Below are 18,294 nucleotides of genomic sequence, written 5' to 3'. Positions count from 1 at the left end.
AGAGAGTGGTATAATACAGCGAAGGTTATTTTTAAATTCAGTTTTCAGTAACATAATACCGGTTCATTATTCTTCATAAATGACGATTTCCGAAGACGACTTGTTTCCTGTGTTGTTCGAGATAAACGAAAGTTTTTCGTTCGAGGCGAGTAGGGGATTGTTGCTGAATGGGATGGTTAGCGGATGACATTGTTAATAATTAGTGTCACTTATCTTGAAGCAATATATTGTATAATAATACAGTTTATGGAAAATAAAAAAGTTTAACAATAAAATATTAAATAAAATAAAATGTGTATTAAACAAAAAACCTTAGAGAAAATAAAATAGGTCGTGTTGATAAATTCTAGAAAAGAAAAGTAAAATCTAAAAATATTTTATGGGTTAAATTCCACTTTTAAATAAATATAAATATAATGTTTTATTAAAAGCTATATAATAACTTGTCTAGTATGTTCACGAATACGTACTTCTGAGTTGTTTATTATGTAATCGTAACGAAATTTCAATCAGTCAATAATGTATACATGTAATTAAATTAGGCAGGTATTTTTTATTGTTTGTACATTATTTACAAATTACATTAAATGAGAATTCATCAGGAGTAAAACTGATAAAACGTTAAATTATCCTAGTATCAATTTCATTTTCTGTCATAAATTGTGCCGCGAATCAATACAATTTAAAACCGACCAATAATTATCCTAAAAATAAATTCGGTTTATTATATTTTTATAATAATGCAGTTTATTTCTTCGATCTATCTGTTTTTTCATTGTTCTTTTGTTCATTTGATTCCTCCTGGGGTGACGCGATCGGCATAAAGCCTCCAACTAATTGGGGTTTGAAATTATCTGGGTCAAATCTCTCCGTGGATGCAGCTACATCACCAGTTTCATCTATTTTTTCCGAAGCATCAATCTGAGATTTTTTCACTACTGACCAGCCGTTACTGTTCTCAGGAATTTTAAGACTAGGTTGAAATGGGATTTGAAAATTGTGTAATAGTGGTTGATGTCCTTCATTTGTGGTCTTATGATTGTCTTCTGATGTTTTTAACGTGGCAGTTATAAGTTTTGAGGGAGTTACAAAGTTTGAAGCTGGACTGCGTGTTACCATCGGTACATAGTCTTGGAGATTGGGTAAAAGTCCTTGATCAATATTTGGTTTTGAAGATTCTGGTTTTGTTGGAGTGTATGCGTTGTAATCTAATGAAGTGGTGGCATTATGCGTTTCATCTGGTTTTACTATCTGGTATGGGAAATCGGTTTTGATTGGTTTGTTAAGAGCAGTCTTTGTTTTTAAAATTGGAACGTCAGATCGGTCCTTGGCATCTATTATAATAGGGTCATCTAATAATTTTTCTATTGCGGGTTTAGGCGAATTATTCGACGCATAAATAACATGAACTGGATTTTCTTTGTTATCTTCATAAACCTTAGATGGACTTCCATGTTGCATCATTTGTAAAGTAGTTACTTTTGCTTGCTGCGGGCCAGTTCTTTGTAAAATCCTTGTTTCTTTTTCCGGGATATCTACAATTTCTTCTTCTATATTATCATCATTTCTGTCTAATCTTAAGAATTGGGGTTTCGGTAATGGTGGAGGCCGCAAGTGGTCTATTGGTACTTGTACTCTTTCAATAGTTGCAGAATGTGATGGAGGTAATGGCTGATTATCTACTTTAGCGTTAGGCCTAAATTGAGGTAGAATATTGGGTAAGTTTGTTCTATGAGGTGGTGGTGGCGGTGGACCTTCGCGTTTCGGAGGATAATACGGGGGAGGTTTCTGTATGTTTTCCCATTGAGGTCTTGGATATCCAGCTGGTTTTGACACTGGCCTCGATGGGGGAATTAGTGGAATTGATGTAGTAGGTTTAGGCTTAGCTGGGCTTGATTGATTTACTTTAGTTTCGAGAGATGCGTTTTCGACTAGTAATACTTGCCCAACGCCTTGTCCAGGACGAATATCCGTTCTTTCTCCGTCCATGCCAATCGAGAATGAAGTTTGAAGTGCGTAGCTTTTAGTGTCTTCGTTTGGCTGAGTTTTTATGAAATGGTTTATCACGTGCTTAGGAGGTTTGAATTTTGATGTGTCCGGTTGACTTTGTGGTACAATTTGTTGAGGTTTTACTTTTATGTAGGGATCTGGTTCTTGTACGCTGTATGTATGTGGTCGACTTGGAGTTACTTCGGTATTTAATGGTTTTTTTAGTAATTCCGTTTGGGATTTTATTATTGGCAGTTCTGGTTGGTATGGACGATTTTGAATTTGTGACCCTTGAGGTCGATATGAAGGTACATTTGGGTAAGACGGCGTATCTGGTTTGACTTTATAGTGTATCATATCTCGATGTTCAGTGTTGTCTATTTTATGCTGTTGGGTTTTCAAATACGTAGAATCTGATGGGTTCATAGATACTTCTTGTTTGTTGCCTAGCGTGGGTCTAGTTTCATAAACAATATCTTTCGTTCTATTGAAGTTCTGTGGTTCTGGCTTCTCAATTCTAGTGGCGTATGTTGATTCTGCTTTTATTGGCGGAGGTCTCAAATCAGACGAGTACTTTGTTTCGTGTTCTTTATTGTTATTATTTAAAGATATGCCTGATGAAACGTGTGCAGTAAATGTCATAGGAGTTTTACTATTTGTTAGTAATGGATACGTTTTGTCATCAAATTGATAGTTGCTTGGTAAAGGCTTGAAATTTTGACTATATTGTTGATCATTTTTTTCTGTTGGTTTCACTGCATCGTAATCTGGAAATGAAGTTTCGTCTGGTTTAGAATCAATATCTGGCCGTGAAGTGGACGAAGATAACACTACTGTTTTATTTGGAATAACTGATGTAGAGTATGGATTTTCAGTTGATGGCGGAATTGTGGTGGATAAGATAGCTTTATAAACAGTTGTAGATTCTGGCATAATTATAGAAGGTTTATTATGAATAGTTGTAGTAGTCGGACTACTAGTGGACGTCGGAGGCGTTGGAATTTTATTGGTGGTTACAGATACAGATTCTTGAGGATGGTAATAATCGTAATCATACATGGACTCTTCCTCATATTCTTGATAGGGTTTTTGAGTAGTTGTCGTGGTTGTTGTAGTTGTCGTAGTAGTTTTTGGTACACTGATTGTAGTAGTTTTATAAGTTGATTTCGAAGTAGTCGGCCACGAAGTAGGAGCGCTAGTAGATGTAGGTAGATTAGAAGATTGGGCAATTTTATGATTGCTGAGAGAAGAGATACCGGACCCTTGAACTTTTGTGTTTGCATAAGAACTAGACATCAAGGGAAATTTGTCACTTGAACTGTATTTTACTGGTAAATTTAAAAATTGGTAGATATCTGTTTGTTTATTTTTATTATTGGTGGGCTTAATATCATTAGGTCTAGGTAAAATTATATCCCCTTCATCTTTTCTGTCTATTGGATCACCTTTATAGTCATAAGGTACTTCTTCTAATTTAGTATCATAATCGTAGTATTCTTCGGACTTCTGGTTTGGTGATTTTGTGTTAAAGTCAATAGAACCCATGTTAGGGTCCATTACAAAAGGTTCTCCTTTATTAAATGGAAATAATCCTGGATGATAGCCATTTTTTAGGGTCATGGGTTTTTGTGGTTCTTCTTCTACGGTAGCTAGCACTCCAGGTTCCTGGTTAGCAAATGACGATGCACACAAAAACAATATCAGCGACCAAATTAAAAAACTCATTTTTACCTAAAAAAATATAATTTAAATTAGTTAAACATGTATTTAAAATAATACAATTAATTTTAATTTGACGGAATTTCTTATCATTTATATTACGTTCAGTGGTGTAGAAAACTGAAGGTGCTGTGCTATTATACAGTGTGTTGATTTTCATAATAAATAGATTTGACATAAGATATAATATGAATATTTTAGTGCTGTTTAAAAAAAAAATTATAATATACTTTTTGGTGGCATAATTTAAAATAACTTTCAAAACCTTTTTCTAACATTTTATTTTTTTCACAAAACTAAATGTTTAAAAAATTGAAAATAGCCGCTGTATATAATTATTTTTGTTATTAAAAATTATTTAAAAATTTGTTAAATTTTACTAAAGGGGACAGCGTCTCCTCATCTGTATATTAAAACTTAAAATGTAATTTGAACTAGAAAACTGAGGGTTCCCATAATTGAGTTGTAAGAAAAACGTTACCTTAATCATATCGAATTTCGGTATGAATTATTTTAAAACATCGTAAAACACTTGACGTGTCATATTCAATTTTCGTTAACTTTTTTTTATGGTTAGTTTAGTATTTTGAATAGTTACTGCGGTACAAAGTAAAATAAGGAAAGTGATAATACTTGTCCTTCAGTCATTGAATATGCGCCTATTTTCCATTCGGACCCAAACATCCGTTAAAAGCGCCAGTAAACGAGTGTGCTACAAAACCAGTTACCCGGAAATGCGGTGTATATATTATTCATATTATATACATACGCCATAATATGCAGAAGGTTTACATACATATTTTTCTTGTGCGTGTAGTTTTAATCAGGCCATATCGTAGGTAGGTTAGGACTATGGATTATTAATAACCAGGGTACCTATATAAAATAACTTGCATATGGTAGTAGGTGACTTTGTTATTCTACAGCGCACTACCCGTGTCCTCGATACGCGTCTATTGAGTATCACTATTTTCCATTCGAGACGAAAACGAAATTGACTATTGTATTATGATTTATACAGAAAACATACTATTATGTTAGATCGTTTAATATAGTTGTATCAATGAAATCGGTTTATAAACTTTTATATTTTTTAAAAAATGTGCGAAATTAATTTTTAAATTGTACGTTTAAAAAGGATTGTTTGATAATATACGAGGAAACTCAGTATTTTCACTGGTATATTAATTTCTCTTCGATAATGGATTTAAATGATACTGGCCTTACGGGTATTTTTCAATTTAAATATATTTCTTTATATCTCATTACCGTTTATTAATATCATTATTTCGTATTGATTTTTTAGGCAAATAAAAGAATAATTAAGGCGATTTTAAGTGTGATTTAATTTGATTAGGATTGTCTAGCATGCTATACAATACATTTTAAATACTGTTAAAATAATAAAAATAATAATTAATTAAACACAATAATGTTTAAAATATATTTGCTATCTTAAGTATTTTTTCATCGTACTACAATATTTTATCAAAAGTTGTGTAAACTATCAAATTTAAACACCGATAATTATATACAAAGTTAATTAAGCATGGTTTATAAAACTAGGTAGCAGAGTATAGTAGACACCTATCACTTTATAATAAAATCATTTTAACGGGCCAAACGAATTCCAGACAAGTTTCCGTTATTTTTTTTTTAGGCGATATACCTATGTACAAACATTTCCATTTGTTCATTTGGTACAATGATGTTAGAAAAAATAAAAAAATAATAATTTTTTAGACAACTGGGAAAATTTGTTACAAATTTTGATGAAGTGTACAACCTACTTATTGTAGAACTGGTTATTGTTGAAAAACGTCGAATTCTTAGTTATATAGATAAAATATAATTATGGGTTAATAAACTATAAAAGAAGTATCGATACAAAATCCATATTGGTAATTTTCCGGTGTTTAGTTTTGGTCAACAACCGGATGATACGGCAGGCAAACGTTTTCAGGTCGTAGACCTCAGTAATAGTTGTATTTTTAAGATTATTTCTGTAAAAAATAGAGACGCAATGTTTTGAAGTAAAATTATAAAAATGCAAGTATACATACAATTGCATTTCACTAGGTATAGGACTTTCTAGTTTCTCTAATATATCAGTTTATATCAGCTACAAACAAAATTAATAATACTTTATTAAGTGATACATTAAATGATTTAATTTGGAACTTTAAACTTATTTAAATGTATTTGATGTATAGGTACAACCTTTGTTTATATTACAATACACATTTTTAAAATTTTACTAAGGTTCCAATTCAAATAATATTTTTTAATTTAAATAAAGTAAGTAAACTTGTTATTTCTATTTCATTTGACCAGAATTAAGTTTTGGGCTTATAAATTTATATGGTACATATACATTACATACTGTAATAGCATATCGATAACTTACTCTAGAAGATTTTAGTATTAATTGAAACCGGGAAGTTTATAACCCAATAACTATATTGTATACTTGCTTCTTAAATATTTAGATTACATGTTACATCAGTACATAGTTATAACAAATATATTTTATTTATTTGTTTTGTTCATTACAGTTTAAACAGATCTCAATTGTAAATTATTTACATCGATTTTTAAGAATGGAGTTAAGAATACGTATACGAGTATACGTATTGACAATAAAGTCCTTTCGTGAAATAATGTGAGGCGAAGGTCAGGGCTGACGATGCAAGGTAAATTTTGTCACCTACATATTATATGAAATTCCCCATAGAAAATATAGATATAGGTAAAAAAAATATATAGGAAATAATAATTTTTTATTCATAGTGTATCACGAGAAATATAATTTATTTTTTTTTTTTACCATTTTTGCAATAATAATTTTGATTTGTTCATGGAAAAAACTATATAGCTGGGACAACCATAATTATGGTTAATTTAAGACACAATAAATATTCTAGTTGGAATAACTAATTAAATAGTTGACCGAACTAAATGTATAGTTGCAGTTACTATAAATATAGTTGGTCCAACTATTTATTTAGTTATTCCAACTAGAATATTTATTGTGACTTATATTAACCATAATTATGGTTGTCCCAATTATATAGTTTTTTCCGTATTTAAAGACGAACTGTGTCATAACTACCGAGTATAATATATTGTTTTATTCTATAAGTAAATCAAATACACAAGCTATATTTCAATAAAAATTAAGGTCTGTATCATAGAACTAAACTATATTATTTTTAGATTAAATAACTCGTACCTACTAGATTATCGTACAGTTTAATTTTCTACAATAGATACAATATATTTACTTACTCGTTTAATTACTCGTAAAAATTTGCTAATTAAAGAATATAATAATGTAAGAATAGTTTAACGATGTTCTAAATTATAAACCCGATATGTATTTAACGCTTTTCATTTTGTTTTTTATGATTTGCCAATTTACACTACATTAAAATGTGTATATATTTACGATATTCGATGTTTATTAGAGTATAAAATGAGTTGTAGGTTTAGTAAAAAAAATCCTTTGTACTTACTGACGTCGGAGCTCTTGTTGTTTACTGCTGGATTATTAAAAAAGAAAAACGAATTTTTAACCCAGAATTTTATTTCCGGTGTCGCGGACGTCGTGTGTCTTGGCGGACGTCCGGCGTTTTGGCGCAACAATTGCAGTTGCAAAATTAACCAGAGCGCATGATGCAAATGAACCCGGATGAATAGTGTGGTGTGTCAACCAGGTCGTCCTCAACCGCGTCCTCGACCGACCAAAACACAAACGCAGGGCACCAGCGGTTGTATAGTAGACAGATATCGCCGCGCCGTGAGAGTAAAAAGTACCGAATGAAAGATGATGGGGGGAGGGCACGCCACCAACGAAAGAATGCGATCGCCCGCCGCCACCAACCGGACCCGCGTGGTGTACAGTTATTTGGTTGCCCAGCAAACCATGTTTTTTTTTTTAGCTAGCTACCTGGTTGTAATGTTCCACCGAACACCTTTATGAGCGTACGATTTATAATATGACACCCGGGTAGAGTGGTTCTCAGAGTGTAAAAGTTAAAAAAAATATATATATTAATAATCGGTTTTTTTTGTATTCGAATAACTGTTTTATGACTATGTCACCGACATTATATCTTTTCGGTAATTATACAGAGATGAACGGTCGGAGTCACGTACTCTTTTTCATATTATAAAACTAACAAATAACAATATACGTAACCTATATAGGCCGTATGGAAACACTAGAAAAAAGTGTTATTGTTTGAATTTGTTTTTTTACACTTAGTATCAGTCCTTATCCGTGTCCTTTATTTTAATTCTAAATAAAAAATATTGCGCAAAAAATTATGCCAGTTTAATAAATCTGTACTAAATTGGGAAGCCAATCTCACATTATGTGATTTTTGGTCGACGAGCTTCACAAGTTTTACTTTTCATAAATCTTTACGGAAAATTATCTACAAATCTACAATCTTTATAGCTTTTAAATTGTTTTCGTAACATAAAGGGTCATAATATATATGTTTAGTGATCTAACTAATTTTTGTGAAAATATACGTATTCAGTTGAATAGTGGAATGCAAGAAATTTTGCGAGTCGTTAAAACTTATAGTTACGTATGTAGCTGATATACATTGGCGGAGATCCGGGGGGTGCTTGGTATACTAAAAAACCTTAAAACATAAAATCAATGCTTTTTAAAATACCTACCCTTTTTTTTTAGTAAGAGATTTGTTGAAATAAAAATAAATATAATATTTATTTTAAGTTTTAAGGTTTTTTCAAGGTTTTTAGAATCTCAAGCCCTCCCTGATCTTCGCCAATGCTGATATATGAAATATGGTATACCTTACTTCGATTATTATCGAATGAATGACAAAAAGAAGAATCATTGCAAAATTATTACCTTCTTTCAACTTTGCATTAAACAAAAAATAGTGTTTAAATTCAAAATTACCATTTATCAGAATATCAAAGATAATACAAGACATAAGACAAGTTCCTTTTTCGTCGATACAATATTTCTATAAGCCGTTTGTTATTAGATTGATGGTAAAAGTTTAAACTGTACTATTAATAACAGCATTTGTATTATCTTCTAAGTATTACTTACATATACTATGTACGAAATAATGTAATAGACTTTTAACAAGTATTGTAATTCCATTTAATTGTACACAATTATTTATTAACGCAAGGAAATTTCAGTTGTAAAATTGTTTTAGGTAAACAACGATTTTATATACTATAATACTATAATTTATACCATTGATAGTACTACAATACTCAATGTATACACTTTAGTCTTAACCTTGCCTTATGTTCAGTGTATGCAAACTATTCAGTGCTCAATTAGGGTGGGGAGACTTGGTTTTGCTAGATAGTAGATAGAGATAAGAGAGTATATCTAAAGATTTGTTTGGCAGCCCTCCCAGAAAAATATTTCTAGATATCCCACTGATGTTTATAATTAATTCGCGAGGTTGCATTTATAATAAGTTTTTGCACCAAGAAGTCTGAAATGATGTGATGACAGACAACAGACACTGACTTAAGAAAAAAACATATAATAATAAATTATTATGATCATTTTCAAGAATCCAAATTAAATTACTATTTATAATTTCTATATTTTGAGTAAACGGTCTAAATATCATAACACAAAAACACATGGAAAGCCTAGCTTCTGTCTACTTAAGTAAAAAAAAACTTGTGGCAGTAAAATACGTTTTTCTAAGTTCTATACTACTAGGCTATTAATAATGAATATTGTTAAAAGCTAACACAATTATTAAACCTTACATTTTTGAAGATATAGTTTAATAAAATGTGTTATTAACTATTTAAGTATTTTAGTATTGTAGTACATATTATATGTAAATTTAATAACAGGAATATAGTCATAATTCATAACTCAGAAGTCATAACTGAATGTTTATTTAATGTTAAGGTGGTGTAAAATATTTAAAATTTAATAGTTTTCATAATATTTTGATATTCATTAGTTTTTACATGGTTCATTTATAAATGTATTATATACATATTATAATAAATAATATATGCTTACATTAAGATACATTTAATTTTTATTTCTATCATTTTTTTACTAGACTATATGCAGTTAATTTTACCCAAGAAATAATTATCAAAAACTTCAATAAATCCAATATAATATTTATTACTAAAAATATTATATATATTGAAAATAAAAATAAACTTGAAGACTAGTAAAATGGTGAAATTGTAAGTATAGATTAGTTAGAAATAGAAAATAATGTATAATAAATTTAAATACGCTTATCTTAGTAATATTTGAAAACTCAAACATTCCAACATAATTCCTTTTATTATACAAGTATTTATTTTAAATGTATTCCACCTCCATTTTCTTTCCAATTGTCGAAGTATTGTTTAAATGCCGTTGGTTCACTACCTTCAACAACTCTTACAACCTATTAAGCGCACATAAATAACATGAAATAAGGTTTTAATAAATTTAAAAAATATATAAGCATACTCTTGTCCAAGCAGGGTAATTGTTCTCCTTAATGAAAGCTTGTGCTCGTTTCAGAGACTCTACTTTTTCTTGAGTTGTTCCTTTTTTACCGATCCACACGTATACACCAGAAGAAACCGTATCCAAAATAAAACAGTCCTTGAAAACGTTAATTTTAATTATTCAGAAGTACTTTTATAATATATGTCATACTTACATCGGTTTTTAAGTAAGATTGGAGAAGTGGTTTTTGACTGAGTTTTTCTGATGAAATTTTCCCACCTTGAGAGTCCGTTATTTTGTACAAAACTGGTGTTGCCTAAACAATAGTTGTAAATGAGTATATTATATTTAAGTTTTAAATTTATTTTTAATATACTAACAGCTTCTTTCTTTTCAAATTCTACATCGTCATCAACAGCGGGTGCTACTTGCTTGGCTGATCCTGAACCCAATTCCTTAAAAAACTTATCGCTTTCTTCTGGGGTACTAGATCCATCTATTTAATAAATATTTATACTGTATACATAATTTATTTTATATACATATATTAACTTACTACATTTTCAGCCAAAAATACTATTTATTCAGTAAAGAAAACTTCAAATTACTCTACCTTTGGTATTATTATTCACGTTATAATTTTTTTTTAGGGGGAGGGGATTATTGATAAAAATATAATAGCTCTTTAGACTTCGTTCAATTTAGCTTTGATGAAGAGCAGAAAATATATTGTTTTTACAATAATCTGTTTTATTATATTGTTTTTTTGTCTGGACCCAAGATATATCTCCTAAGACCATAGCCTATAGAACAGAAATTGAGAAATCGTACCTAAAAGGTTCTTTATGTAGCTAAAAAAATAGAAAGTTCACTCCTTTCCCTTCAAAATCAAGGAAAACACCATCAAATTGTATACTTTTTTCATAAGTAAACTTACCAACAATATTTATTTTGGCTCTTCCTGAATGATCTTGATCTCTAATTTGATTAGCAACGCTAATCGCTTTAAGTCGCTCTGTTCCTTTTGCTTGAGGTCCAACGTACAAGTAAATTTCTTTTCCGGTGTCTAAAATAAAGCAATCACCTTGATTCATTGACGACACATTTGGAGCTACTTGTTTAACTCGAATATTCTTTTTGCCTTTAATTTGATACAATTTTTTTTCACCACCAGGATTGATTTCTGTATGGTGGAATCCTGAAGTTACACCACCCGGTAAATAACGAATGGCTATAAAAAAATGGAATTATTTAGGTAGGTTTACATTATAATACTTTAGATTATTATTATTACAAGGTGAAAAAAGAGATAAAAACGCTTGGCTCTCGTGATCTTGAGTTTCTTTATGCTGAACTGGGGCACCTCCGAGAGCGTCATCTAGTTGCACAGCAAGAATCGCTGCTGATCCAACTTCATCCTATATAAAAATAAAAATATTGTTTTATTTAAAAAAATGTATATATATATATATACAATAAACTATGATATAATATTACACACTTGAGAAGATGCGCTTCCAGACCAATAGAATATATCAGAAATCACGTTGCCTTTTTTACTTTTATCCTCTTTTGACTGAAAAATGTAAATTAAAATTATAGATTATTTATTAGTAATTATAACCTATGTGTTTCAAGTATGTTTCTTTTTGTGTATTCTTACATTCAAAACGATGTATGAATCACCGGTATAAAATTTTCCATATTCTTTTACAGGATATGGTACTGGTTCAAAATCCTAAAATAAAAAAATAGCTGTTAATGATTTTCGTAACAAACAAAGCTAGACAAAAATAACTAATCTTATGTAGTAATTTAACTACACTTTATTAAGGTAGTATAGGTATAAATAATACGTATAACAAATAATGATTTTTATAATTTAAAATTTATTTGACAATTATAGCGTAAATCCATATGTCACGACTCGCTTAAGAGAAATTCCGTGAAGCGTATACTAATAATTTACTATACCTAATTTGTAATATACTTAATTGTTGTAATTTTCTATTCGGTCTTATCGTTTTGTTTAACCAACTACATCTACACCTACCTAATACCTACCTTATATCTTGGTCAATGCATTACAAAATAAGCAGGAATTGAACACATTTTCCTACAAGATATTGTAGCCTTTAAAATCTCTAAATTCCAAATTTTTCTATCACATATTTTTCACTTATATTTTTTCCATGTTTTAGTTATGTATATAATTATATGTATTTTAGTGAAATTAGTATTTGCTTAGTATATTTCAATTTATAAAACTAAAAAGTACGTCAATATATTTTTTGTTGATGGTACAAAAATATTAAGAACAAAAAAGATATTTTAAAAACAAAATTTATAAATTTCTTGGTTGCTAAACTGTATTATGGCCGACGAAAGTTATGGGAAAGAACCGTTTTATTTCACATTAATAATTATTTTTAATTTTAAAAAAAATTGTTGAACTTTAATTACTGGATAATCATTTTTAGTTAGGCATAACAATTTTTATATTTTCTAGTATAGTAAGCATACATGGCTAGCAGAAAAATCATAACCATCTATAGTTCTGAGATGGAATATGCAACACTTGCTATCGGTAAAAATGAAACGAATATGAGTAAATGTGCTTAGCTAGAGGTAATTAAACAAATAATTAACTTTTTTAAGAGTATAAACACAATAGTTTACGTTTAATTGATTTATCTATATAAATTATAAAATAATTTTCTTTATATAGTAGATGGACTAGATACATAACATAACATTACTCATACAGACACAATGCACTACTTTGCCTGTTCAGTATAACTCTCTCTTTTTCGTTGTAATTCCTTTATTTCATAACGTCTATGAGGATACTTACAATTTTATTTTTAGAAATATAATCGTAACCCCACGATGTTATTTATTTAACATAAAAATATTATATTCCACAATCTCACACAATCGTTTTTTTACTGTTATTGTGTTATTATTCGCAACAATAACAGTTCGTGGCTAAGTAGCTGTTTAAGTTATAATCAGTACTCGTATATTATTATTTCAACGATTGGTTTGTACACGGAAAATAAATGAATTATGTACGTGAAAATATAGTATAAATAATCTAATCGTTACAATTATACTTAATTTGCACCAAATATATACATTTTTCAAACGGAAAATATGCCGAATTTCGACGATTGGTTTATACACGTGCAATTATAGTGTAAATCTAACCGTTACATTTATACGTATTTTATTCTGAATTTATACGTTTATTATTGAAATATATTTAGTATATTTGGTACGTATACAGAATATCGTAAAATCTACTAAGTAGTTTGGTGTAATATACGTACGGTGTCTAGGTACTGGGTTATGACCCACTGTTCACTAATCAAGCTCCTAGTGTTTTATTATAATGATTTGTGTTCTAATAATAGTTTCATTTAATTAAGTTGTTTTATATAAATAACATGTTTAATGTGTTGAAGGACTATGAATCAACAGTGTTTTACTTTTTTGTAGGGGATTTTTAACAAAATCTTAATTTAATATCAAATTTACCTATACTATATAATATAGAAAATAATATTACTTCTATTCTCCAGATCTTTAGCCCAGCTGTTTTCCCGGCAGATTCAAATGCAGGATGCATGACTGACGGTTGAAGAACGGCCGGACTCTTTGTCTGTGCTGAACCCGTTGTGCTTGCGAAAAATATAACAATAATACACAGCGACAAGCGTGCGCACGGTAGAACTGCGACACGCCGACTAGTAGACACCATCGCGATAGTGGCGGTTGTCTGCCTGAAACGATGACAAACCGGTGTAATTTTCGTATGACTAATGAGGTTATTCAAATGGTGTTCATTTACGTGACGTCACTAATGAATAGGTTTTTTTTTAACAAAACCCACTTCCCTTCGGGGTACTTGGAGACAATAAAGAACAATATGTAACACATTTAATAACTCGATTCCTTATTTAAAACTTATGTTTCCATACTTAGTGGTTTATTGTTGCTAATTGTTGGTAACTATTAAACGTAAAATATGAAATAATAGTTATTATTACTATTCGATATTCAGTACAACAAATCCGTAACGTTAACAAGTTTACCATTTTCACCACAAAACGAGAGATAGCATGTTACCTTTTGCACCTAATTAACACACGTAAAATCATACATTTTTGCTATAGGCTACTTTGCAGTAAATTAAAAGTAAACATAAGCTTATGTTATCTTTATTTTGACATTTTGAGATCTTTTTTTAAAATTTTTTTTATTTAAAAAAAATTGTTATTTAATAATAATATTATTGCAATACAAATAATATTATTACTAATAAGCATAGACGATTTTATCTATTACTAAATTCACATCTCGCCTTTTTCACATTTAATTCCTAATTAATAATTATATACTTGATTTATTCAATTAACAAGATAATTATAAAAATTTTAAAAGCACTTAATTTAAATAAAATTAGTATGACTATTTTGAGTCTCATAATGCGACTTTTGAGAATATAACGAATTTATGTCTAAGGACTAAAGACTAGGACTATAGATGGTATAAAAAATAAATCTCCTGGTTATTTTATTTGTTTCGACGTTGCGATAAACAACTACACAAAACCATCAATTACTTATCGGATACACATGCGCGCATACAGAAATATATTTGGCCTTGATTTTCGTTGAATTGCACGAGCAGTTAGATTAAAAAATATACTTTTAATAAATGTAAACTATTTTTCTTAAATGTTTTAAAAAGAGATTATTACGAGTATTACTTATTAGGTATCAATTAAAATTATATTTAGAAGATACATAAATTTGTTTCAAAAAAACTTTACATAATACACGTCATCAAAAAATTAAAAAACTTCTATATTATTAAGAATACTTATAATTTTTTAAAATTAAAAAAAAAAAGTTTATAAAAAATAGTTTTTACCAATTGTACTAACTTCGCAATTAGATGAAGCTTTATAATTTTGATCATTTATAGAATATATTCATTTACGTGCACGGGTAGACGTTAAATGCATTGTAAAAATGTTATCCGTAGGCAATAGGTACTAAAATTAATAAACCCCAATATATCTGCATCATATAGGGTTTTTTCTTAATTGTAAAACAAATGATTTAAATTAAATCAAACTATTTTTATTGTTATTTGTTAATTTTTATATTTAAGTATCCCATTTAGTTTGTTTTATTGTTTGATAATTTAATTTCAAATATTTTGTTTTAGAGTTTTAATAAATAGCCATTTGTTTTCTAATATAAATACATTTAGTGTTTCTAAACTAATATTTGACCTTGTTTTTTCGCTAAATTACCTACATGACCAATACGATTATAAAATAGACAATCGACCGTAGTATCTACGGCACCTCATGCTATTAAAATAACAAATAATTAATGTCCATCGCACAATTACCTTGTTGCTTTATAATACCAATATATAGATAGATTAGCAAAATGGGTAATGGCCATTACGTTTGTACTTAGGTCAATATTTAACATAATGATTGAAATTATCATTTCCAAGAATTCGTTTTTAAAAATATTTGTTCAAAAACAAAAATATTTAAATGATAAAAGTATGTACTCATTTTAATAAAAAAATTACTGCCTGTTCGAAATAATTAGCTAGCTATAGTAGCTTATTTTTTATTTTCATCTATACTAAAAAAATCAATTAGATCGGTTATTAATATTACTATACTATTTAATACTATTTGCTATTATTACAGTTATTAGTAATATTTCTAATTTAAATAATAATATAATAATAAGCATATAATTTAATTTTGTAATATTATTTATGTCCGCGGTTATGAAATTTATTAGATTTGAATGTAATTTTAATGTATATATATATATATATATATATATATATATTAATGCGAGCTAAACAGGTAATAAAGGCCCATCATGAGATGGTTACATACATAAAATATAAGTATACTTAATTAGAGTTCTATAAAAGAATTAAAATACACAACATATTTAAAAAAAAAAACTTTTGAAGTATGTTTTATTTAATAAGAGATACAATGATATTTTTAGGGCTTTTACACGTTTACATAATTGAAAGGTTGTGGGTAAAAACGATCTTTGTCAATATACTCAAAGTTTTCAGTATTGCAGTATTTAAAGTTTTAGAAATTAGAATTTAAAAGACTTTGAAATAAAGTAAAAGATGACGCAGATAAAATAATATTGTTCTTTAACTATATTTATTGAGAAATTACGAAATTATTCATTTATTATTATGATAGCAGCCCTTTAATTGTCTAATATTTATTCATTTTAAATAGAGTTTTTATATTCTATTTTCTAAAATTAAAAACTGTGTTAAGTTAATTTAGAACTTTATAAACACTAAAAGAGATAAAAAAATTCTCATTTCTATTTTGTAAGTAGTTTTAAGTTTTTAAAGACGAATTGAAAAACAACTTGCCGTGTTAGAGTTAATTTGAGACCAGACAATTTAATATTAATTATTATCATAATATATTTAAAATATAAGCAAAACGCTGGAAATATTTGTTTAATACATTTTGTACCGTGTACGTTGTATTTTTTAAAAATCGTATGTCTATTGTTCTGCCAAAACACGATTTTAAAAATATTAATAAACGTATGCAGTCTAACAAGAGTTTCAATAACAAACAACATTTTTTTAACTTATTATTGTTTTCAATTTCTTATTCATTATATCTTAATTATATAAATTGATAATATCTTAGGTTAATAAATATATTCAATTGCCAATTACATATATTTTAGTAATATATTAAAAACAAAAAAATTACCTGTTAGTATTCAACTTTTACGTATTGGCGTTTCTTTGTCGTAACACGTACTAAGAGATTATAATGAATCTCTACCGAATAATAAAATGAGCTAAAGAATCAATGTTTTATAGGAATAACATCAATGAACAATTGTTGTTTTCCTCTAAAATATATGAACTGTGAGCCTTTTCCCACTCTTAATTTTTATAATTACCACGTTAACCTTACTGAACCCGATGAAATCGCGTATAGCTCAATAATACCGCTATTATAATGTTATTGACTCATCATCTATAATAATCAACATTGCATAATATCTATATTCTACGCATCTTTACTACACAATATTTACAACAAATTAAATTACACGGTTATTAAAAAAACACTAAAATTGCTATAATCGCATTCTGACATTTTTTTTATAACAAATAAATTACTTGAGTTATTATTACAAAAAATGTTGTGTCAAACCCATACTTTAAATATTAGAACACCGGTATCGATCTAAAATCATCACCGTTGTATTATTATTAACTTTGATTATAAATATTTATAATCAATGTTATTAATCATTATCATAGAATTAATAATGGGATAGTCATGTGTTTCGTTAACACGTCCAGCGCTGCCCTATAATGCTTTCCCAAAATTATCAAACACTGATTTATGTTTCACATTTATTATTATTTATTGATGATACTATATAGTTGTACCGACAATAAAATTGTCAGAAAGACAGATCAAAAAGAGACTTGGACCTATGCCCTAAAATGAAATACAGAATACTACCGATAGTTACATAGTATTCTCTATTGGCTATTGCTAGACATAGAAATTAAAAATAAAACCGCAAAATAATTTAATATTCTGAACGTGTAATTTAAATTAGTTTTCTACAAATTAGTTAAATAAAGATAATACATAAGTAACATAATAGCTTTATTATAGAGTAACAGTTATTATAATAACTCTTTCCTACCTGTTCAATTCATTAATTGTTTAACTGCGGGATTTATGATTATGTTCTATGATAGATTTATATTTGCTATGTCATGTTATACTAACATTTAGGAAGGATCCAATTAACTTCGGGATTTCAGTCGTTTTACCATACCTAATAAATAATAATACTACAATTCATTGATAAGGTAGAAAGGTTATTTGTTATATGACCTTGCAATGAATTGTACCTACGTTTAAATGTTGTATTGTTATTTCAAAAAAAAAAAAAAAATTTTAAATAATAATAATAATTGTTTAATACAAAATAGTAAAATTTAAGCTTTCTAGAATATTTAATCTCCGTAGCACTGCC

At 28.4% G+C, this 18,294-nt stretch overlaps 2 protein-coding genes across 3 annotated transcripts; both read right to left on the bottom strand.

The window, feature by feature from the left end:
- Positions 1 to 533: 533 nt before the first annotated feature.
- LOC126838691 (uncharacterized) lies at positions 534 to 7,491 on the bottom strand. Its single transcript, XM_050573324.1, has 2 exons — positions 7,224 to 7,491; positions 534 to 3,720 (listed from the first exon to the last, which is right to left on the bottom strand). The coding sequence occupies exon 2, from the start codon at positions 3,712 to 3,714 to the stop codon at positions 748 to 750; it is 2,967 nt and encodes a 988-aa protein (XP_050429281.1). The 5' UTR covers positions 3,715 to 3,720; positions 7,224 to 7,491; the 3' UTR covers positions 534 to 747.
- A 2,352-nt stretch (positions 7,492 to 9,843) lies between these two features.
- On the bottom strand, positions 9,844 to 17,139 carry LOC126838603 (actin depolymerising venom protein gelsolin 1-like). Of its 2 annotated transcripts, none has more exons than XM_050573143.1 (10): positions 16,998 to 17,139; positions 13,761 to 13,974; positions 11,853 to 11,927; positions 11,691 to 11,765; positions 11,484 to 11,607; positions 11,127 to 11,420; positions 10,570 to 10,685; positions 10,404 to 10,505; positions 10,208 to 10,345; positions 9,844 to 10,142 (listed from the first exon to the last, which is right to left on the bottom strand). In XM_050573143.1, the coding sequence occupies exons 2-10, from the start codon at positions 13,950 to 13,952 to the stop codon at positions 10,050 to 10,052; spliced, it is 1,209 nt and encodes a 402-aa protein (XP_050429100.1). In that variant the 5' UTR covers positions 13,953 to 13,974; positions 16,998 to 17,139; the 3' UTR covers positions 9,844 to 10,049. The 2 variants fall into 2 exon arrangements, with proteins under 2 accessions (XP_050429100.1, XP_050429101.1); XM_050573144.1 differs by having other exon boundaries at positions 13,761 to 13,970; positions 16,998 to 17,112.
- Between the last annotated feature and the right edge of the window lie 1,155 nt (positions 17,140 to 18,294).

The sequence above is a fragment of the Adelges cooleyi genome, unplaced genomic scaffold (genome assembly GCF_023614345.1).
Source record: "Adelges cooleyi isolate 19-005CV unplaced genomic scaffold, UGA_ACOO_1.1 ACOO_flye_CR_arks_rails_tigmint_CR_PRNA_30, whole genome shotgun sequence".
Lineage (NCBI taxonomy): Eukaryota > Metazoa > Arthropoda > Insecta > Hemiptera > Adelgidae > Adelges > Adelges cooleyi.
This window is presented reverse-complemented; position numbering and strand designations above follow the sequence as displayed.